A 22,216-nucleotide genomic window follows, 5' to 3' on the forward strand; every position below is an offset into this window, starting at 1 on the left:
ACTGAACCAAATTCAGTCTTCTTCAAATCCTGTTGTTTAAACTTCTGGTTTGTCAGCTATGAAAAATACAAATTGATTAAAAATTTGTCATTTCACATACGTGACTTACCAAACAATTACATTAGCTGTATGCTTTCTTACCTGGCAGTAAAAAATTCAAATTATCTGGCGGCGGTGGCGGCTGTGCCATCGTTTGTTTGGTTTAGGTGAATGGTAGTAGGTTTCCCACCCACTTTTCCGTGGGAATACCCGGTACTGCTGAGCTAACTATCTTCAATTCGTTTGCTGCTGGCCACGGGGCAACACCGGTGGTTTGTTGTTGCAGTCGACTTTCATTGCCATTTTGGATTTTATCTATTTGGTGATGTACAATTTCTTGGTTGATTTTTTTGCTTCATCAGTTAGCTGCCTCGTTATTAGCAAGTTATTGCAAAGATGTCTGATGCTAGTTCATCGTCAGTTAGGTTTTGCAGCAGTGCACAGTGAGCCAGCAAGTGGACAAAATTAAATTTTTGACTTTTCCAAATTATCATGAGGATCATAAAAATCAAAAATACATACATTAGTGACAAAGGAATGCAATAGTATAGATTGCAAGTAGTTGTTAGTATCAGTGTTTTACAGGCTTAAACATGACTAAACAAGTTGTTCTTGGCTGCACACTGTTTTTCCATACAAAAAAATTTTATTGTTTCTTTAGCCACGGTTTACGAAAGGTGTGTTGTGGAGTAAACTCATATTTCAAAATTACTTTTTTGTGCATTATTGAATGTATTAAAGGTCTTGATCCTTATATTTATGATCTAAATGTTGGGTGCAACAGTGTTTGATATAAGTCCCTCAAAATTTGTTGAAAATTTTAGGCATATAAAAGTTTATGATAGAGCAAAAAAATTGCAAAGCTTTGCAAAGATTCCCAATGGTGTTAAATGGTAGATAATTAAGTCCCCAAACAATAGGACGAAAAACTTTTGCCACTAACTGCCACTTTTTTTACAGTGAATATAATTGTCTGGACAACTATGAAAAAAATATCAAAAGATGAAGATATCAGGTTTAAGAGTAATAATGAGCCATTATATCTTTTTATTTCAGATATAGAACAATAACAAGGTGCATGAAAATGGATGTTACTAACCAATATCTGTTTAATGAAGCTAGTGAAGCGATAAAGAATGGACATATGCATAGTTTTCATGATGGTAAACTACATAATTTTCTGCTTGGAATGATTGAAAATATTATACGTGATGACACTATAGCAACAAATATTGTGATTAACTTTCTGGCTTGATGCTAAAGTGTATCAAAACCCAGAAAATGAAACTCCTAAGAAATCTCGGGGACGACCTAGAACAGAGAGTTTTCAGGGCCTCATACCGAGAAAACAAAACTAAGGAAAAACTGGCAGAGCTTGTTAACATATCTCCTCATAGGCTCACATATGCTACATCAAAAGTTCTAAGAAAGAAGGGACAATCAAGAATGGCTAAATTTTTAGCCCAAATTTCTACTGAAAACCAACCAATGCTACTTCATCAGAAAATAAATCACGAGTGTTTTCTTTTTCTGCAAATGAAGCTCTTGGCATTGATCTTAGACTGTGGCCTTTCAAAAAGAAAGCTATCAAAATTTGAGGAATAAAACACTTGAGAAAAAATCAAAAGTTTTTCCTTCTTACAACGATGTTCATTCTGCCAAAGAAGAGTGCTTACCTTCTCCTGAAAATTGGTTAGTAATTGATTATTCTTCAGAAGTGACCTTACAAGATTTATTAGACCACACAACAAGGAGAATATTTGAAGTAGTGTCTTTGAATGAAACAGATTTAGAAATAAAGCAGTTCAAGTTAATTTGTAAAGTTGGATTTGATGGCACAACTGGTCAAAGTGTTTACAAGCAGATTCGAAGTGATAACCAAGAACAAGATGTAATTTTCGAGTCCTGTTTATTTGTAACTTGTATGGTACCTTTACAGCTGAGTGGGAAAGACGAAGCTAATGGGAAAATTATCTTATGGAAAATAATAAGCCCTCATCACCATTTTTTTTTGCAGCCTATAAGGTTCAAATTCATGAAGGAAACTTCACAGGTTTTAGTGGAAGAAGAGCAATACTTAAAAATGCTATCCATATACTTAGACCCAACTCAAGTTTAAAACAATGTTAGCTCATCATGATGTGAGCATTACAATGATAGATGGAAAAGTGGCATCCTCTTTATCCTTTGTCACCAACTCAATGCAATGCTGTTCTTTGTGTGGGGCATCACCAGCTAATGAATGACATAGAGAAAGTTTCAAAGAGACCCCTGTCAAATGATGGCATCATGTATGGACTATCAACATTACATGCCTGGATAAGATCTATGGAATGTTGCTTACACTTGTCATACAAGTTGCCTATAAAGAAATGGCAGGCAAGAACAAAAGAAGAAAAAGCAAAGGTTCAGCAACAAAAATCGAAAATACAAAAAGCTTTTCGTGATAGGACAGGATTAGCGATTGATATGCCAAAACAGTCAGGTTTTGGGACGTCGAATGATGGAAATACGGCTAGAAGATTTTTCAGCTTGCTGAAACATCAAGTGAAATTCTTGGAATTAAGATAGAATTGCTGAAGATTTTGCACATCATCTTGTGTACTTTAGCATCTGGGTTTGATATAAATGTTACAGCATTCAAATCCTTCTGCATCAATACCGCTAAAATTTACGTGGAAGAGTACAACTGGTATTATATGCCTCAGAGTTTGCATAGAATTCTTATTCATGGAGGTTCAGTGATTGAACAGTTTAATCTGCCAATTGGACTTTACTCCGAAGAGGCCCAAGAAGCCAAAAACAAAGACTTTAAGAAGTTCAGAGAGTCATTTTGCCGGAAAATATCCAGAAAAAAAACTATTGAGGACTTAATGCGACGGTTATTGTGCTCATCCGATCCCCTAATAACATCAATGAGAAATCAGACAAAAAACACATCTAAGAAAGATCTGCCAGATGAAGCTCGACTGCTCCTCATTACAGATTCTGAAATATCAAGTGAAGAACCATAAACATAATGAGACATGTACCTTAACTGAAGATCATGTACGCGCTTCTCTTACATAGGCTAAATGGCTTTTCCATTTAGCATTTATTCTTGCATTCCTTATCATCTTCAAATCATTTATTTTACTTGCTTTTACCTTATTTCAATGATTTAATCTCTTGAAAGGAAGCTTTTTTGTCGTATTTTTGTTCTTAATTGGCCATTGTACAAAATGTATTACAATTAAGATATTATTGCTTTAGTTTCCATGATTTCACTTATTTCCCAAGAAAATAAAAATTACAGAATTTATGTGCTCAAAATCACCGATTTGTACTGATTTTATTTTTTTTTTTCCTTTTATAATGGTTTAGAATAATGTTAATCCAAAATAAAGCTAGTTTTTGCACTGAAAGTATTTTTGTCCCTTCAAGTCCCATTCTGGCCCACTGTGCAGTGGCTGCAAAACTAGATTAGCTAAACTATGTTACGATCCACACTCCAAATGTGTTAAATGTAGGGGTCAGTGCTGTAGCAAGGAATTAACTTGTGATGAGTGCCGTAGTTTAGATGAACAAGGTTGGAAGACTTTTGAAGCTCATTTGGATAAAATGGACAAAGATAGGAAAAGGAAAGCAGCTCTTAGAGCGGGTAGTAAAGCTAGAGTAGAGACAACTCCTGTGCCTTTAGAGGCAAACAAACCGTCACTATCTTCTCCACTTTTATCTAATATTTCACCTATTGATAGTCCTCCAACTTCAGTACCAATTACTCCAGTCCAGGTATCCCATGTTTCCGATTCCAGCACCATTTCCATGTTAGTCCAAAATGGACAAGAAATTTGAGTTCTTGGTAAAATCCGTTATGGATTTAGGGATGTCGTTTCGTGCTTTTGTAGAAAAGTCAAGTGAAAAGGCCAGCGTTGGGCCTAGTGTCAGTGTCATCCCCCCATTTCTCCGAGACGAAGGTCACTATCCTGCTCCACAGCTCCCGGGAGAAGACATACCTGAGGTCAAAGGGAGACTTGGGGGGGTTTGCCCATGGTCAGTCGCCGACTCGCGAGTGCCTAAGAAACGCCACTGGAAAGGCGTAGATATCAGTGACGTGCAGTTGTCGTCTGACTCGGAAGTGCAGTTGCCTGTGTCGAGGTGAAAAGTGTGGAGTGATTTAGTGTCGCGTCCATTGAAAAGACATGCATACTGTGCGAGAGGGATGTCGCCACCTATTAAGAAATCCAAGGAACACTGGAGTCCACAACCTTCCTGCAGTTTTGCTCCGGACCAGATTTTCCGGGAAGATCGTCAGTCCTCTTCGGATGGCGTAACTTCGGACAAATTTAGACACTCACCTGCGGTACAGTGCACCACTTGCCTCATGTGTCGATAGGAGTTTCGACTAGTTCGCCTCATACGTCTTGTGTTGTTTTGACTCCCAGTCGATCGTTTTCGAAGAAGAGCCGTACGACAGCCACGACTTCGACTTCAATCAAGGATGATTCGAAGACCAAACCTTTGTTAGAGGATTCTGCTTTGGGCCCCTTTAAACATCACCTTAAGGAATTAATGGTCTTTTTGAAGAAGACAACGAACCAGACGGAAGAAGAAGACAGGGTGTCATCTGTCCTGTCGGAAGAGGAAACTCAAGACCAGGATTCGAAACCCTCTTCATCTTATTCTAGTCTGTTAAGGTTCCTTTTACAGACATATCTGGATTTTTTTTGAGCCAGTTTCACCTTCCCCTCTGTCGATGTTCGTGAAGGATAGGAGATCAGCGCCTTCATGTTTACCGAAACCAGTTCTTTCTCAGTCCTCAAAGAAAGCACTGAAGGAAGTAGAGTAGCTTGCTAAGAAGAGGGAGTCAGGCAAGGCTTTGTTCATCTACCCTCCATCAAAGCTGCAGAATAAAATCTATAGGTTTTATACAACAGAAAAAGTTCCTTCCCTGGGAGTATCTGCCTCCTCCCAAGGAGACTTCTCTGGCCTTGTGGACTCGCACAGAAGAGCAGCGTTCTCGGCTGCGAAAGTGTTGTTCTCTTCACCCAAGTTGGATCACCTGGTGAAGAACTTGCACAAAGTGATCAAAGTCTTCAGTTTTTTGGATTGGACAATTGCAGTGTTAGCCAGAAAAATTGAAGATTGCCAGTCTCTGGATGAAGAATTTTCTGCGGATTGGCTCAATGTTTTGTCCTGTGCGGACAGGGCAGTGAGAGACTGTTCAGGGGAATTGGCTGCTTTATTCACTATGGGAGTACTCAAGAAGAGAGAAAGGTGGTGCTCCTTCACATCCCGAGGAGTAACCATGAACCAAAAATCAGCTTTGTTGTTCTCCCCCTTGAGTAAGTCTCGCCTGTTCCCAAGAAACTATCCAACATGTACTGTTGGACCTCGAGAAAAAGTCCACCAATGATCTTCTTTCTCAGTCAGCGAGAAGACCTAAGGAACCTCCAGCGACGGGAGCTAAAGCTTCCCCTCTACAAAAGCACCCCTTTTGAGGAGGTAAGTCGAGGTGGCAGCAGAGACCAAGGGCTAACCTACGAACTACCTCCAAGTCTACCAAGAAACCTCCCTTAAATACAGAGAAATGAATGAAAGATCCTTCACACGCCCGTGGGGGCGAGACTCCACGACTACTGGGAGGAATGGAGTCGAAGAGGAGTGGAACAGTGGGTAATACAGGTGCTTCGAGAGGGATATGTGATCCCATTTACGCAGGATCCACCACTGTCCAATACACCTGTCTGTTTGACAGCATACTCGACAGGATCAACAAGAGCTTTGGCTTTAGCCAAAGAAGTAGAAGAACTCATCAGCAAAGAGGCCATAGAGGAGGTAACAGACAAGAACTCCCCAGGATTTTACAACAGGCTCTTCAGTCCCCAAGGCATCAGGGGAATGGAGACCTGTTTTGAACGTAAGTGCTCTGAACCTCTTCGTCTGGAAGACGAAATTCCGAATGGAAACCAGTCGATCGGTAATGTTGGCCATCCAACCGGGCAACTGGATGGTGTCTCTCGACATGAAGGATGCGCACTTCCATGTCCCCATCCATCAGAGCTCCAGGAAGTTCCTGAGATTTGTCTTTAAGAAGAGAGTCTTCCAGTTCAGAGCCCTCTGCTTCGGACTATCAACCGCTCAAGTATTTACTCGGATTCTCGCTCCCCTAGGAAAGTGGCTGCATTTGATGGGGATCAACACAGCTTTTTACTTTGACGACTGGCTCTTGAGAGCCAGATCCAGTCATCAGTGTGTGAAGGACTTAGAGAAGACACTTACTTTGACACAGCAATTGGGTATTCCAATAAACACGGAGAAGTCCCAATTGGTTCCAACTCAGAGGATTCTCTATTTAGGGATGATACTAGACTCTCTCGCTTATCGGGCTTTTCTCTCCCCGAAGAGGATAGAGTCCTGGCTGTCGACAGTGACAGTCCATCAATTTCTTATTTGCCCGTCCTGCTCAGCTCTTGCGGGACCCTAGCTTCAGTGGAAAGTTTTGTCAGGTTAGGACGCCTACACATTTGGCCGCTTCAGTTCTGCCTGAAAGCAAATTGGTCTCGGAAGATGCAACCGAACTCGCTAGTCTTCCCTCTGATGGAAGAGATAAAGGTGGATCTTCGTTGGTGGCATTCGAGGGAAAGATTACAAGAAGGATTTTCCCTAGTTGTGTCGAACCCCGACCTGCAGTTCTTCTCAGACGCCTCGGACAGCGGATGGGGAGCCCTTCTAGGAGACGAGATTATCAGGTCTGTGGACAGAACGACAAAAGACCTTGCGCATCAATGTGTGAGAATTGAAGGCCATCCTCTTAGGACTACAAGTGTTTGACTCTTTAGTCACCGGAAAGAACATAGCGATCTACTCGGACAACACCACAGCATTGTCATACATATGGAAGCAGGGAGGGACCCACTCATTCTCTCTCAACAAGATAGCCTAAGATCTCCTCACCTGGACGAACGAGAAGAGGATCACCCTTTTTCCAAGATTTGTCCAAGGAAAAATGAACGTTATTGCAGATGAACCGAGTCGTGCAAATCAGGTTTTACCAACAGAATGGACTCTGAACGAGTGTGTGTGTCAGGACCTCTGGAAGCTTTGGGGAAGACCATCAATGGACCTGTTCGTCACATCAAGGAACAATCGCCTCCCCATTTTCTGTTCGCCGATTCCAGAACCACTAGCGTGGAGAACAGATGCAATGCTGCTAGATTGGACAGGACTGGACCTTTATGCTTTTCCTCCCTTCGGGATGATAAGAGAGGTATTAAACAAGCTTCAATCACACCAGAATGTGACAATGACCCTAGTAGCCCCATTCTGGCCCAGGAAAGTGGTTCCGGACCTTCTCAGTCTGCTAGTGGATTTTCCCAGACTACTTCCACAAAATCCATCGCTTCTCAGACAACCCCATTTCAACCGAAATCACCAAGGATTGTCCTGACAGGATTCAGACTGTCAGGAACCTTGTCAGAGCAAAAGGTTTTTTGCGAAGGGCATCAGAAGCTATTGCTAGCTGCAGAAGAAGCTGTTCTGCCAAGCTCTACCAGTCCAAGTGGCGAGTCTAGGTCATGGTGCAGACTACATAGCATCTCTTCTTCTGTAACATCTATAACAGAAATTGCAGAATTTTTGTTATTTCGGAGGGACTCCAAGAAGTTGGCCACTTTGACTATTAAAGGATATAGGGCCATGCTTACATCAGTATTTAAGCATAGAGACCTCGACATCTCGTCAAATCAGGACATCAGCGACCTGATCAGATCCTTTAGTTCCTCCAAAATTTTCAAGCCCGAAGAAGTGGAATGGAATTTGGATGTAGTTTTAAGGTGGCTCAGCGGTCCCCAATTCGAACTGTTGACTTCTGCAACCTTAAGAGATGTAACTAGGAAGGCTCTATTCCTAGTTGCCTTAGCCACAGCGGGAAGAGTAAGCGAGTTGCAGGCGATGAGTAAGGAAGTGGGTTTCGCCCAGGCAGTGCAGTTTGTTCATATGTAACAGACTTCCTTGCTAAGAACGAGGATCCTTCAAACCCTTGGCCCTGTTCTTTCAGGATAAAGAACTTAACAGACTTAGTCGGGTCGGAAGACGAGGTACGTACATTGTGTCCGGTCAGAGCCATCAGACACTATCTGACTAGGACAGAAACTGTGAGAGGAGAGTCAAACCGACCCTGGTGTTTGGTGAAAGACCGTATTTGTGGGGGATGCATACCAGACACCCCCCCCCGTGAATAGTTAGAATGTTTGGAACCCCTATAAAAATGCTAAAAACAGCCTTTTTGTTAGCTAAAACTCAAGAAAAACCCACTAAAATTTTTCATACTTGGTTTTTTTAATAGTTTTATAACAAAAAGTGCATTTTATGATGAAATTGATAAAAAAAACCCAGGAATTTGTGGATATTTCTCATAGAAAAATACCGCTAATGTGCAAATTTTCCGTGAATAATGCAGGGAAACATTCCCGAGAGAAATCCGCAAATGTGTGAGTCCGCGAATCAGGAGAACGTGAATACGGGGGGTCCACTATATATAATGTGAGCACATGATTATCGTTTTTTGTTCATAAAGTTGTCCATATACCCACCTTCCGGGTAATGTGGATTCAGCTAATGTAATTGTTTGGTAAGTCACTTATGTGAAAATGATATTTTAATGATAAAATAAGGTTTCACATATACTTACCAAACAATTACATTAGCTATACGCTTTCTTACCTGGCAGCCGAAAATTCAAATTTCCTGGTGCCGGTGGCGGCGCTGCCATCGTTTTTGTAGGTGATACAGGTCCCGCCCATTTTCAGGAATACCCAGTAGTGCTGAGCTAACTATCTTCAATTCGATGAGCCGCAACATCCATCTGTGGGGAGGAGGGAGGGCTCTGATTATGTAATTGTTTGGTAAGTATATGTGAAACCTTATTTTATCATTAAAATATCCTTTTTTTTGGTGCGCTTTTGGAAAGTAAGATGGCTATGATAAAAGGCTATGAAAAGGTGAAAGAGTGGTTTCCATAGCTCATACTCTTGGCTTGAATCTGACAATGTTATCAACAGTCATCCTCAATAAGTCCTGAATTTTAGCCTGCATCATATTTGCTCCAGGGATAAGAAATGACATCATCAATGAGAAAAGAGACAAGATCTTTGAAGAAATAGGGCATCTCTTTCTTTTTGGATTAATGGCAGCTTTGTTACTGTATCCCCATAAGCCGGCTTTTGATTCAGGAGAAAGCTTTGTTCTTGTGTAAAGACCCCAAGAAATTTCCTAATGAGAAAGATGGAATAAGAGAATCACAGTGTTTGGGTGCAAGGTGGAAGTGTGTTGGCTAATGAGTTGGGAGCATCTAAATTTCCTTCAATGTTGGTGAAGATTACTGGGGAGCAGCAGTTTCTTATAGAACAGATATTCAGTGTTGGTGGATGAGACCAGTGTTTACAGCGGACCCCCCCACCTACTAGCAGTTCCGGATTTGTGGATTTCTCTATGAAGCATATATAGTACACATTATTTGCAGAAAATTCGCTTATTCATGGTACACATTCCCCACCAATACCAGGGTCGACTGTACTAGAAGAAAATGCCAGATTCTTTGTTTATCTTCTCATAGAAGCTATGCAGGCTCCAAGGTTGCAAAAGACTATTTGTCTTCATGTTAGGAGGTAATTTTAAGTTGAAAGGTGTTGTTGATGTACCAAGCAGGAAATCCTTGAGTGCCGAGGAACATCCCTAAGGCTGTAATAACTACTGTAGCATTATTTCTGAGAACTGGTTCTTTCACCATTTTAGTACCAGCATGGAAGAAATATTCTAAAGACAAGGGCATTGCCTTGAGATCTTTTATATTTTAGGCAGACGCTTAATTGATTTTCATCCTGCGTCACTGTTGTTTACCTAACCTCCCAACATCATTTCTATCTTACAGCTAAGAGACCAGGCATCATTGTCATCTTCCAGTTATTGAGAAGTTGCACCTCTTAAATATCATTATAATATGATCTGGTTTTTATATTTATATGCTACTGGTTATAGGTTACAGTGGACCCTCCATATTCGCATTCTTGAGATTTGCGACCTCACCATTCACAGACTTTACTTTGACCTACATCTACCCATTATTTGCAGGAAATTCACCCATTAGCCGTATTTTAAATTTTTGGAGGGTTTTCTTGTGTTTGAAAATAGGCAGTTATAAGCGTTTTTAGAGGGGTTCCAAGTATTCGCAGATTCTATCTATACGTATTTGCGTAAGGGGGGGGGGTGTCTGGTATGCATCTCCTGCAAATGGGGGTCCACTGTATACCCCTTGTACATGACTTTCCCATTAGAATCTGGGTAAGATAGTAATTATGAAAATGATAAATAGTATCTGAACAAATACTAAAGTATTTTTAGTAAGCATTACAGACAAGACAAATTTGACTATCACACTATTCATTTGTTTCCAGGTGTGCTCCTGAGTCAATCAATTATGGCACATTTACTCATGGTAGTGATGTATGGAGTTATGGTATCACACTATGGGAAATGTATACTTTTGGTGATCAACCATATGGGGAACTGCCAGGGTTCAAAGTAAGTTGCAAAGTTCAGATGTGTTTGGTCAGTAAGTTACATTGCTTAGTGTTTGTGGAGGATCAGATGCTAAAAGTACAAAACAGGTACTTAACATTTTGAAAATTTTAGTCAGGGTACTTTAATTTATTATACAGTATTACCTCAATTATCTATATTAATACATCTAAGGCCCTTGCAGATGATAGAAGCCTGTTGGCACAGTTGTAAAAAAAGAACCCTTTGGTTGATAAATGGCAATTTCGTGATTTTTTTTTTCCCTATTCTATCACTTAACAATACTGTACATGTATGCTTACAGACAACTAAGAATATACTTTACAGTAATGTACACAAACACTGAACTACACTATGAAAATCAAAATGTAGGGAAAAGAAAAAAGCTGCTGTAGGGTATTGTATACATTACAGCACAGTATACAGTACATTATCAGGTAATATTCACTAGAAATATAAAAACCAAACTGTGCAGTATCCTGTACATAAAATGTATAAAACATTTGATATGCTATTATAAATTCTTTAAATTTAATAATTAAATTCTTCCTCTCTCACAACTGTGAAGTGTCAAAACTGCTTAAATGGACCAGACTTGAAAAATCTTTTTTATTTAAGCCCATATAGGGAATGAGGAAGACAAATACAGCAAGTGTACACATGTACATATGCACTTGCACACATACATGTATGCTTATAAGCGAATACCACAGGAAAAATATGTAGGGAGAAATTTGTAGCAGAGCGCTTTCGTCCTTTTATTTGATAAGACATTGTTGAGGGACAAATGAGACACAGTTGATAAGATAATTACAAGGTAAACAAAAAAATCAAAAATACCGGATGGTTAATTGTCAGACCTCAGTTTTGCATAATTTTCACTGTCAATGAATAATGCTATTATTTTATTTACATGTAGTCACTTTTATTTATTATTACCACTGCATTAGACTTATCTGTGTTTGTTACTTGCACTGTTTCATCTTTTTTAAGGTTTTTAATAAGCCTGGAGAAATTATACGGGTACACTAGCGGGAGAAAACTAGGCAATAGCACCATACATAATTCCTGATAAACATTTCATTCAAATATGTGTGTGGGCATGGCTAATCAAAGATGCTTTATAGCAGTACTGTTGTTATTTTATATGGCATAAGGCACTAAAGCTCAGGCTATTATCTGTCATTGCTTGATGTTTGTCGGTACTATATTTTCGGATTAGTGCAATTATATTAATCACTTTCCACTAAGGATATTAACTTATCATGAACTCTGTAATTTAATATTCATTGTAAAAATTCCAATAATTTTTCTATCACATGTAAATTGTACTTTTGGAAGCAATCTTATTAACGTAAGTCTGTTTAATACAGGCAGTCCCCTATTTACGACGGGTTTCCGTTTTTAAGATGCGTCGTAAGCCGAAAATCGTTGTAAGCCAAAAATTTGTCGAAAATCATCAAAAATCTTAAGAAAACCTTAATTAGAATGCTTTGAGTGTATTGAAATCTATGTTAACTGCATTTTTATTGTGCTTTTCATCAAAAAACATTAAAGTATTGTTTAATGTAGTATATACTCTTGTAAGGTTTGATATTTAAAGACCAATTTTATGGCCTAAAATTTTGGGACTGAACATTACATGTGGTATAGGCTAGTTTTAGAAATGTGAAAGAGTTTGGCACTAGGCTAAGCCTAAGCTTTGGATTTCCTGACAACACACAATAAATACAAATGTTGTATTACTTATTTGAGAAACTTTTATTATTGTTATGTTTCTATATTGAAAAAGTGCAAACATTAGGGACTAGGCTAAGCCTACCACATTCTTTGGATTTCATGACACGAAGTCAACAAAGAAGCATTGGTTACCACAGAAGTTGACAAACTTCTGTTTTTGCATAATAACCACGACAATAAATATATATGTTGTTTTACTTATCTGAGAATCTATTATCATTGTTATGTTTTTTTTTTAATTTACGGCTGTTCTAGGCTATAATAAGTGCAGCTTACCTTCATTTCCCAAATGTAAACAAAGCATCTACTGCTTTTATAGTTTGTCAGCTGATAACTTCTTCATTCATGATTCACAAAGAATCGTATTTTTTTATTCTATTGGTAAAAGGATGCTGTAAACTGAAAAACTTATTCATGCAATACATTTAATATAAAAAACATTTGTGAATTAAATATCATAAAATATAAAATTAATCAAAGACTATCATCGAAGCCAGCAAATATTTTCTAGAATTCTTCTTCTGTTTTAATGTCATTATATGTTTCATTATAGCTGTCGGTAACTCTGTATCTCCATCAGGTAAAGATAGAATAAAGAATAGAAATGAATGGTTATTATACTGTTTGGTAGTTTCAGTAGTTGAAGAGAGATAATGAAAATTTATGATTACTACGTAAAAGTGGTTGCGTGGCGATCGTTCGCTACTCGTAGTTAATGGTTAATTAATAATTATTTGAAATGAGTACATACTGATTATTTATACATTTTATTGGCATATTCTAAGCTTTTAGCTTCTTAGGTTTAGATGTCAGAATCATAGACTAGGCTACAGTAGCAACTGCTAACATAGGCTAGGCATATTGCTAGAATCAAAATGCAACATTTTAAAGGACATATGCTAAATTCCTAATATATGCAGTAATAATTGGGTTGAACATTACATGCAGTTGAATATTACTCAAGTATGTACAGTATTTTGCCTTTTTGGAGTCATATTTCTTCTGTCGGATCGGGGTCGGAACCCTAGAACATGTGTTGTAAGCCTGGAAATAATTTCTGATGAATATAATTGAAAGGCGTCACAAACTCGGAATGTCGTAAGCCGCAGCTGTCGTAAGCCACGGACTGCCTGTACCTATCTTCTGTTGTGCATGATTTTTTTTATTACAAGGTAATATCTCTTCATAAAATTTAATTTCTCTAATTTAGTTTATCAATAAACATATTGCAGTAGTACTGTTTACCCAAGGTTTCAACTAGTGTCATGAATGCCTAAGGATTTGTAAATTTTCATTTGTCATATCATATAAATAGCATATCCCAGAGAAACAAAGATAAAGGTGAGCAAGTGCACAACAGGTGCATACTGTAGTCTACCTGAACATTAGGCATACATGTACAGTGATGCTCAAATCTGATGTGACATGATTCTTTTTTTTGTATCATCCAGAATCTCAGTATGATCCCTTTTATGTATTGGTATAATTTGCAAAAATCTGTGATTTGAACTTTTTTTTTTTTTTTTTTTTCATTGCTTAGTTCAAAGCATGGTGTGATAAGGTTAGCAGTGCATCAATGACAGGATGCTTGACATGCTCCTCAGGATGGTCAACATAACTACCTCTGCAGCATTATAACAGACCTAATAAGCTCAACAGTCATAACAACATTTCAAAATAGGAATAGGAATCACAACAAGTTTTCTTTGAATGTTGCGGTTTTAGGCTGTGTTTAAGCTTCTGTATGTTCCAAAATGATTTATAGACCTAAAAAATATAATCCGTCTTTTGAGATGTAATCTGTACTAATGAATTTATTTGTACAGATTATCTTGAGAACAGTCAAACTTCGATCCGAGGTCTTCTTAGGCATACCTGGGTGCTTTTTCTAAGATCGAATCTTGTGGTTGCCACCTTCATTAAATCTGGCAACCCAGCGTCGAACTGAACGCCTCCTCACACCCAGTTGATCTGATTAATGCTTTGTTTTAAGGCCGGATTGCTTCAACACAAATATCTCTGTTATTATATGTTTACTCAAATCACCATCTTGGGCCATATTAAGGTCACAGGGGCCAATAAAGTGATTCCCTTTTCTCTATGTTGTAAGCAGTCTAATGGACTGACAAAATTTTTTCATAAATTATCTGTTCATTCAAAATTCAATAAGATATTAGGCTGCTTAGCATCTTGTCGAGTACTTTATATATCCATGTACATGTTGCGGTGGGTTGCAAATGCATGCAGATAGTGATGATGTGGATAAATGAGGTAATATATACCCTTTTATGTAATTTTCTTGTTTTCCCAAATCACTTATTACAGTCTGGATTTTTAGTCTTCTTACTTTTCGTTATGGAAAATCTGGTTTGGCTGTGGCAATATAGGTGTAAATTGTAATTTGAACACTACTGTTTTGAAGTAGATCAACCAGCTTCTGTTTTGAAGTAGTTTTCTTGTTATCCAGAATATTGATAATTCTAATTTTCACTTATATCATAAAATTGTACTGAGATTTTATGTAGATTTAACATATTTAACATTTTTTACAAGTCATAGGCTTGAGACTTAGACAATTGAAGATATATAGGAATGTACTGTAAAGGCTTCCATAAAGTAATAGGTTTGCATATATGAAATGAATATTGTTTATAATAGCACTGACATTCTGAAACCAGATCCTTTAAAACAGTGCAAAGTAGATTTATCAGCTAAACAGTTTTAAGTGTTTTCATTTAGGAAGCATGCGTAAGTGAATAACAAAATAATAATTGTTCCTACAAGGGTACAAACACTATCTTTCATATACATGGAATATCCTTCTACACATGCACTGAACTGGCCTTGTACTGACTAAACAAGGTTGGTACCCAGGTGGCAAAGGGGGAGAGGGGTTAACCATTCTTACCCAGGTGACACTACCCATTGTTCCTCCATCTGTGATATAGTTCAGACATGTTTCTTGTGTTCAGACTTTTTATGTGTTGACTGTTTCCTTTGCATAAATCATGTGCCCTTTTGTGATCTATCAATTCTAAGTGCTTCCTTATATTACTGGTGACTTTTTTGTGCTGGAGGGTGCTATTGTTGTCAGTGCTTTTGTACTCTTCATTAATTCTTGATGGAAAACAGACAAAACCAACTATGATTTACTGCATAGTTGAATTTGTAATAATTTTTTGCCAGAAATCTAGTAGCTTCTAATGAAGGTTTATTAGCAGCTGTGTCATTCTCTGACTTACTTGCTAATAATACTAACTTTTCAGGTGTCTGTAAAGTACTCACAATCTCTAGAGGTAGTTACTTATGGTTACAATGGTGCCAGCTTTGTTGACTGCTACATTGAAAAAGGGTTTTCTGGTTGCAGTAGTACTCCCTATTGAGCTTCCTCCAGTGGATGTGACTTAAGCACTTGGCTCCTGACTAGATTAGCAGTGTGCACGTCAAGAAAGGACAGCGAAGGGAAGGTTAGGAGAGCTGTTAGCACGCTTCTTTGTTGCCTTCAGTCATGTCATGGTCTTGCTTCTCCTCAACTCCACTCTCTTTTCCTGTGCATGCAAGCATTGAGACATAGTAGTCAAGTCCTTTTGTAAGAAGTCTTTATAGGCTTCTAATATGTGTTTGTTCATAACACGAAACAAACCTTCGGTCTTAACATTAGGATTTACTAGCGCCAAGCTGGAAACGGTAGAATTAAAATTACACTTGTGAGATCCAGGGACTAATGGCATCTATACCAGGTCACTGGGGCATGTATACCCAGAATGCCCACGGCTACCTGTGACCCATCAGTTATTTTCCTACCGCCTTTAAGATAAGACGTGTTACTGTCTATCTCATTTAAAGCCGTTTTTCAGTTTGCCCGTTCTTTATCCATTTCATTTTTTATTTTTCATTCCTTTTTCTTTCTCCAAGTGTGATCAGTGTGTGGTAAGAGTGTATACGTGGTATGATGGAGAATTTTGCCTCAACATTCTGGGATCGTATACCAGCTTCGCAAGAGGAGGACAAAGGAAATGCCCCAGGAGTCAGTGGCTTCCCTTGTTCTAGGTTCCTAACCTCGGTGTCGACGGATCCTCATCCAACGTGTAGTAGGTGTTCAGGGAAAACGTATGTACGGTTTCTAATCCGTGTTCTGTTTGTCGCGGTTGGTCGGTGGAACAGTGGAAGAAGTTCTATGGGAAAAGCCAATACAAAAGAAAGGGGGTGACGCCATCTTTGGATGACCAAACCTTACCGGCTTCTTTTGTATCGGTAATAAACCAGGCTGCTCCATATGTTTTCCTCCACCTGCTTTTGAATTGTCTCATACCCCTTCGGTTTTCCTCCTAGCGGTTCTGTATCGGAAACGTCAGGAGGGGCCTTGGGTAATTTTATGAATAATTTGCACTCTCCTTTGTTCCCAGCAAGTAGAGGGGGAGATCCGCCATCTTTGTTCCAGGCTCCTGCTACGCAAGCGCATAGGTTAGATGGTACGTGGTCAGCGCTAGGCCTACCAGCGTACCAACCTTGGATGGTCTGCTTGCGCATTATATGACGTCACGGTTCCAGCAGGGTCCGGCAGCGCTGAATGTTCCTCATCCCCCGGGCTTGCAATTTATGGGAATTAATGCCGCTGCTTCTCCATCCCACTCAGTTATTTACAGCGATGCAGAACGTGGGAGGTAATTTGGCAGCAAACGTGCGGTTACCAGCAGAAACCTCTCAGTCTCTCCCTACGAGAGCGAGTGACGTCACAGCATATCAACACTCTAGATGGCAGGCGTGATGACGTCACAGACCGATTCTCCGGCCTTTTTCGCTCCGCACCAGACGCTAATACGCCTTCTGATCTGTCAATGCAAACTGTAATGCAGAAGTTACAGGATATAGAGGAGAGAATGAATAAAAGAGACAAAAACAAAAGAAAAAGTGTGATTCGCCTTCTTCGTCTTCTTCCTCTAGTTCGGCGTCATCGCTAAGTCCGATAACGTCACGGCGAGCGCCAGTCAAGCGTTGGAGGAGGATTCGGGTAGTTCCTAGCGGATCCTCGGGCCAAGAGAGAAGAATCAATTCTTCCTCTACTTCGGACGGAGACTGTCATTTCCAAGTCAGCAAGAAGGTCGGAAATCAGTGGCTATTAAGCACAAGGTTGCCAGACGAAGCCGTTCGCGAGAGTCCGAACAAGCGAGAGAGGTGACGGCCGCGAGCTAGCGGCCGAGGCGGAGTTGCCAGTTCGGATCGCAAAAACTGCGATACCTCTGGTAAAATCGACGTTGGCGGCGAAAGGTGCAGCAGAGGATGGAATGCAGGTCCCAGTTTCGCCCGTAAGGCCGTTCAAAATACGTACGAAGGCCGATAAGGGCTCCTATTAAAAGTACAAAAATAGAGAGTTGGCAACCTCGGCGGATACGTTCGTGGAAGGCAGTGTCCGTCTGGATAGCAGGCCGAGGCCTGGGCTCGCCGACGCTCGAAAACGTTGCCAACGCTAATAAAGACGAACTTAACTCTGTCTTAAGGGAGCCTTCATCTTGGAGATCTAGACGAGATTCTCGCTCTAGATCCGTGAGCAGGGAAAGATAGAGTGGACGTTCTCATTTCCCCCTGCCTGACTATCTGGGATCGAGCCAACAGCGGCCAGCAAAGATCAGAGAGGCCGCGGCGTAGGGGCAGGCGGCCGTGGAATTCCGGGCCGTCTGTCAGAAGATAGAGGCGAGACAACATCTCTCGTGACGGAGAGTGGTACACTAGAGCCGGAGGAAGGAGAAACCAGGAGTTTCTGGCCTCGTATGCAGAGGTTATTGATTTGATTCGTCAATTCAAATAGCCTTTCGGAGAAGACAGAAACACCGGCCAGTATGCTTCCTCCTGGAATTGACATGGCGTTTGGACTAAAGAGGGATACCAAGGTGTCGTATGAATTGCCTTGTTCGAGTCATGCGGAATAGGTCTTGCAACACGTAAACGCAAAGATTGCAGGGAGGGATAATTCCTTAAGATCTAATAGATCATTTAAATTTATTCCCCCTCCAATGAGTAAAGCAAAGGAAATATTATACGACACCGAAGGTCCCTTTGCTGTCTAGACAAATGAACCCTAATGTTATGTAAGGTTAAGGCCTGGATTAACCTTGGATCAGGTTAAAATGGAGTGTCCTTCGATGACGTACCAAGAGGCTCCGCCACGTTAGAAGCAACAGCTTCTTCTGTCTTTCAGGCTGCGTCCTGGTTAGACCTTTGGTCAACAGCAGTGGCGAAAATTGCATCCTCGGAAGAGCAACAAGGAAAGTAGTAGATGAACCATTGTTCATTAGATTACTACAGTCAGGGTCCAAGGTGATTGCGTACCTGACAAACGTAGTGCCAATGTTTGGGCAAATATCCTGCTAATGAGGAGAGATGCAGCATTGGCTAGACTAAGCTGCAATGTGGATTTGGTTATTCCCTGTTAGCAATGAGGAATGGGGATATCTTGGAATCGCAACTACTGTTGCCAGAGGTCATACTGGAAGAAGCGATAGATAGAAGAAGGATGGACACTAACGATAGGTTGGTGCAACAGGCAGTTAGGAAAACCTCTAACAGTCAAACTATTCCTTTGGAGGGAAGACCACAGCCAGTGTCTCGAAAGAAAACAGTGAGACATAGCATCCCTAACCCTAATAAGTCACAAGACCCTCTTCCCCAAAGAGGATAACTCATCGGCCCTTTCACAATAGAAAACAAACAGAGGAAGGGGCAATAGGGGAAGGGGGAGAGGCTCAAGAAGATAGGATGGGCGCCTCCCATCACTCGGCCACACCAGTGGGGGGTTGCCTGGCAAATCACTGGAAGGCGTGGCAGGAACTAGGGGCAGAGCAGTGGGTGGTGAGGTGTTCTCAGGATCGGGTATTTGATTCCGTTCGAGGTAACCCCGCCCCTGACAGATCAACCATTACCACACGTCACTTATGCCCACAAATCTCAGAAGGCCACTATTCTGCGGACGAGGTGAAGAAGATGATGGAAAAAGGAGCTGTGCAACAAGTATGCAGTCCGGCAAAAGGCTTCTACAGTAGGAGTTTCCTGTACCCAAAGCCAACGGGGAGTGGAGGACAGTAATAGACCTGTCAACGCTGAATCTGTTTATAAGGAAAACCAGTTTCAAGATGGAAACTCCGAGAACGGTTCTACAAGCAGTCAGAATCGGAGACTTTATGCTGACAGTCGATCTAAAGGACGCATACTTTCAGATACCAGTCCATCAGTCTTCAAGGAAATTTCTCCGCTTCAGTCTTGCAGGGAAAGCTTTCGAGTTCAAGGTCCTGTGCTTCGGATTGACAACGTCTCCTCAAGTTTTTACAAGAGTGTTCACCCTCGTGTCGGCATGGGCGCACGCTCAGGGGATCAGGCTGATAAGATATCTGGACGATTGGCTGGTGATAGCAAAAGTCCAGGGAGAAATTACTCAGGGACAGGGCGGCCCTCCTGCAGCTTTTTGTCACAGCCTAGGTATTGTGGTGAATCAGCAGAAGTCGCAGCTGGATCCAAGTCAAAACGTTTGGAATACTGGGAATGGTGATAGACACAACACAAGCCAAAGTATTCCCGACAGACCAAAGAGTACAGAAATGCAAACAAGTGGTGAATGCCTTTCTGGGAAAGCAGACACAGCCAGCAAGACAGTGGCAGGTGGTGCTGGGAATCCTAACCTCCCTGGAGAAGCTAGTACCACAAGGAAGGCTACACCTTCGGTCCCTACATGGAGGATGAAGGAGTTTTGGTCACCAACAGTAGAATCAACCCGTACGAGCAAATTCCCTTGTCGGCAGAAGTGAGGAAAGACTTGCTGTGGTGGGTGGACGGCGACAATCTGACAGTGGGTGTCCCCCTTCAACAATCCTCCCCAGACCTCTTGCTGTTCTCGGATGCATCACTAGAAGGCTGGGGAGCCCATATGGAGGAGTTGATGGTGTCAGCAAAATGGAGTTGCAAGGACAGAGAACTCCATATAAACGTGCTGGAGGGTTTGGGAAAAGCAGCTTTGCCTGGCTTCTACAAGAATTCAGGGAGAGAGTAAAGGGACACTCGGTGGTATTGATGTCAGACAACACCACAGTAGTAGCTTATATAAAAACAAGCAAGGAGGCCTAGTTTCTCGCAGTTACATGTGATGACAGTTCAACTTCACCAGTGGGCTATAGAGAACCTGGTAGACATCAAGGCCAGGTATATTCCGGGAAAAAGAAACATAGTGGCCGACAAGTTGAAGCCGCAGGGATCAGATTCTGGGAACGGAGTGGTCCCTACACCAACAGGTAGTGGACAGGATGCTCATGTTGTGGGAAGGACCGATCATAGACCTATTCGCAACCATGTACACAAAACAAAAAGTTGGAAGTGTATTGTTCAGTAGTCCCGGACGCAGAGGCAGCAGCAGAAGATGCGCTACAACACCCCTGGGACAATCTGGACGTGTACGCATTTCCTCCATTTTGTCTAATCCCGTCAAGGTTCTGAACAGGGTAATGCGGTCTCAGAACCTCAAGATGACCCTGGTAGCCCCGTTATGGCCGAAAGCAGAGTGGTTTCCAGACCTACTAGAACTCCTAGTAGATGTGCCCAAGAGAGTTACCTCCATGGAGCAACCTTCTGTGTCAGCCTCACGTGGTGAGGTACCACCAGTCGGTGAAGTCACTATCGCTTCACGGGTGGAGACTGTCAAGTATCTCCTCCGAGAGCGAGGGTTTTCGCAGAAAGCAGCAACTCAGATGGCAGTAATATCAGAAAATCATCCGCGACAGTATACCAAGGGAAGTGGTCAGCATACTGTGATTGGTGTCGTAGGGGGAACGTGTCTCCACTCGGTACCACTATTCAGCAGTTAGCAGACTTTCTGATACATCGCAAGAACAGAAAAACATATGTCTGTATCTGCAGTGAAGGGGTACAGGGCTGCTCTAGCCTCAGTCTTACGAATGAAAGGAGTGGACATATCGTCTTCATGGGAGTGGCCATGCTGATGAGGAGCTTTGAACAGTCATGCCCACCAAAGGAGCTAAAAACCCCAGATTGGGATCTGACCAAGGTACTGAGTAGTCTGACAAAACCCCCTTACGAACCACTAAGGCAGTCCACGGATAGGTAGCCTGACCCTGCAAGAAACAGTCTTCTTATTGGCCCTGGCTTCAACCAAAAGGGTGGGGAGCTTACATGGCCTCTCATATCTCATAAAGCACTCGAGAGGTTGGAGATCAATGGTGTGTGAGTTTGTCCCAGAATTCGTGGCAAAGACCCAAAATCCAACAATAGTAGACGGCAGATTCGACTCCTTTACCATACCTTCCTTGGCAGACTTTGTAGACAACGACAAAGCTGAAATGCTCCTGTGCCCCGTCAGGGCACTAAGGGAGTACTTAAAGAGAACAAGGCACCCTCAGGCCGGGGTGCCAGAGGTTGTTCGTAAGTACAGGACGGAACAAGAAGGAAGTGTCCAAGAATACAATATCATTTTGGCTAAGGGAGACAATCAGAAATGCTTATACTGCAGAAGACAGAGGGTCAGATAGCCAGGTGGGAGCTAGAGCTCATGACATCAGGGGTGTGAGTGCTTCCCTAGCATTTAAGAAGAACTGTCTGTGGATAACATTCTGAAAGCTGGCGTGTGGAAGCGCCAAACAACTTTCACCTCATTTTATTTGAAAGATGTTGCCCATAGATCCTTGGACACCTTTTCCTTGGGTCCAGTGGTGGCGGCCCAACAAGTGATATAGTTCATCCAGTGCCCCTGGCGGGTCAGTTTGCGTCTAGTCTAAGATGAAGGTATGAAAGTAGAATGAATGGGATGACTGGTCTTTTTTTTCTTTACTACTTTCTTCCTACTCCTTTAACTACGGGCAATATGAAGAGAGTACCGTCATGT

General features: G+C 41.3%; 1 protein-coding gene across 4 annotated transcripts in view; it reads left to right on the forward strand.

Moving 5' to 3' along the window:
- LOC135214841 (tyrosine-protein kinase Shark-like) overlaps positions 1-22,216 on the forward strand; it is a 111,489-nt gene that overhangs the window by 78,212 nt on the left and 11,061 nt on the right. For 2 of the 4 annotated variants that reach the window (XM_064249245.1, XM_064249244.1), the window contains one exon: positions 10,473-10,599. The exons of 1 other annotated variant lie outside the window; for it this stretch is intronic. In XM_064249245.1, coding sequence (XP_064105315.1) covers positions 10,473-10,599 — 127 coding nt within the window. Of the gene's footprint in view, positions 1-1,095; positions 1,349-10,472; positions 10,600-22,216 lie in introns of those variants that run through there. One more of the 4 variants, XM_064249247.1, reaches the window with a different exon arrangement.

This window comes from Macrobrachium nipponense, chromosome 46, assembly GCF_015104395.2.
Source record: "Macrobrachium nipponense isolate FS-2020 chromosome 46, ASM1510439v2, whole genome shotgun sequence".
Classification (NCBI taxonomy): Eukaryota; Metazoa; Arthropoda; class Malacostraca; order Decapoda; family Palaemonidae; genus Macrobrachium; species Macrobrachium nipponense.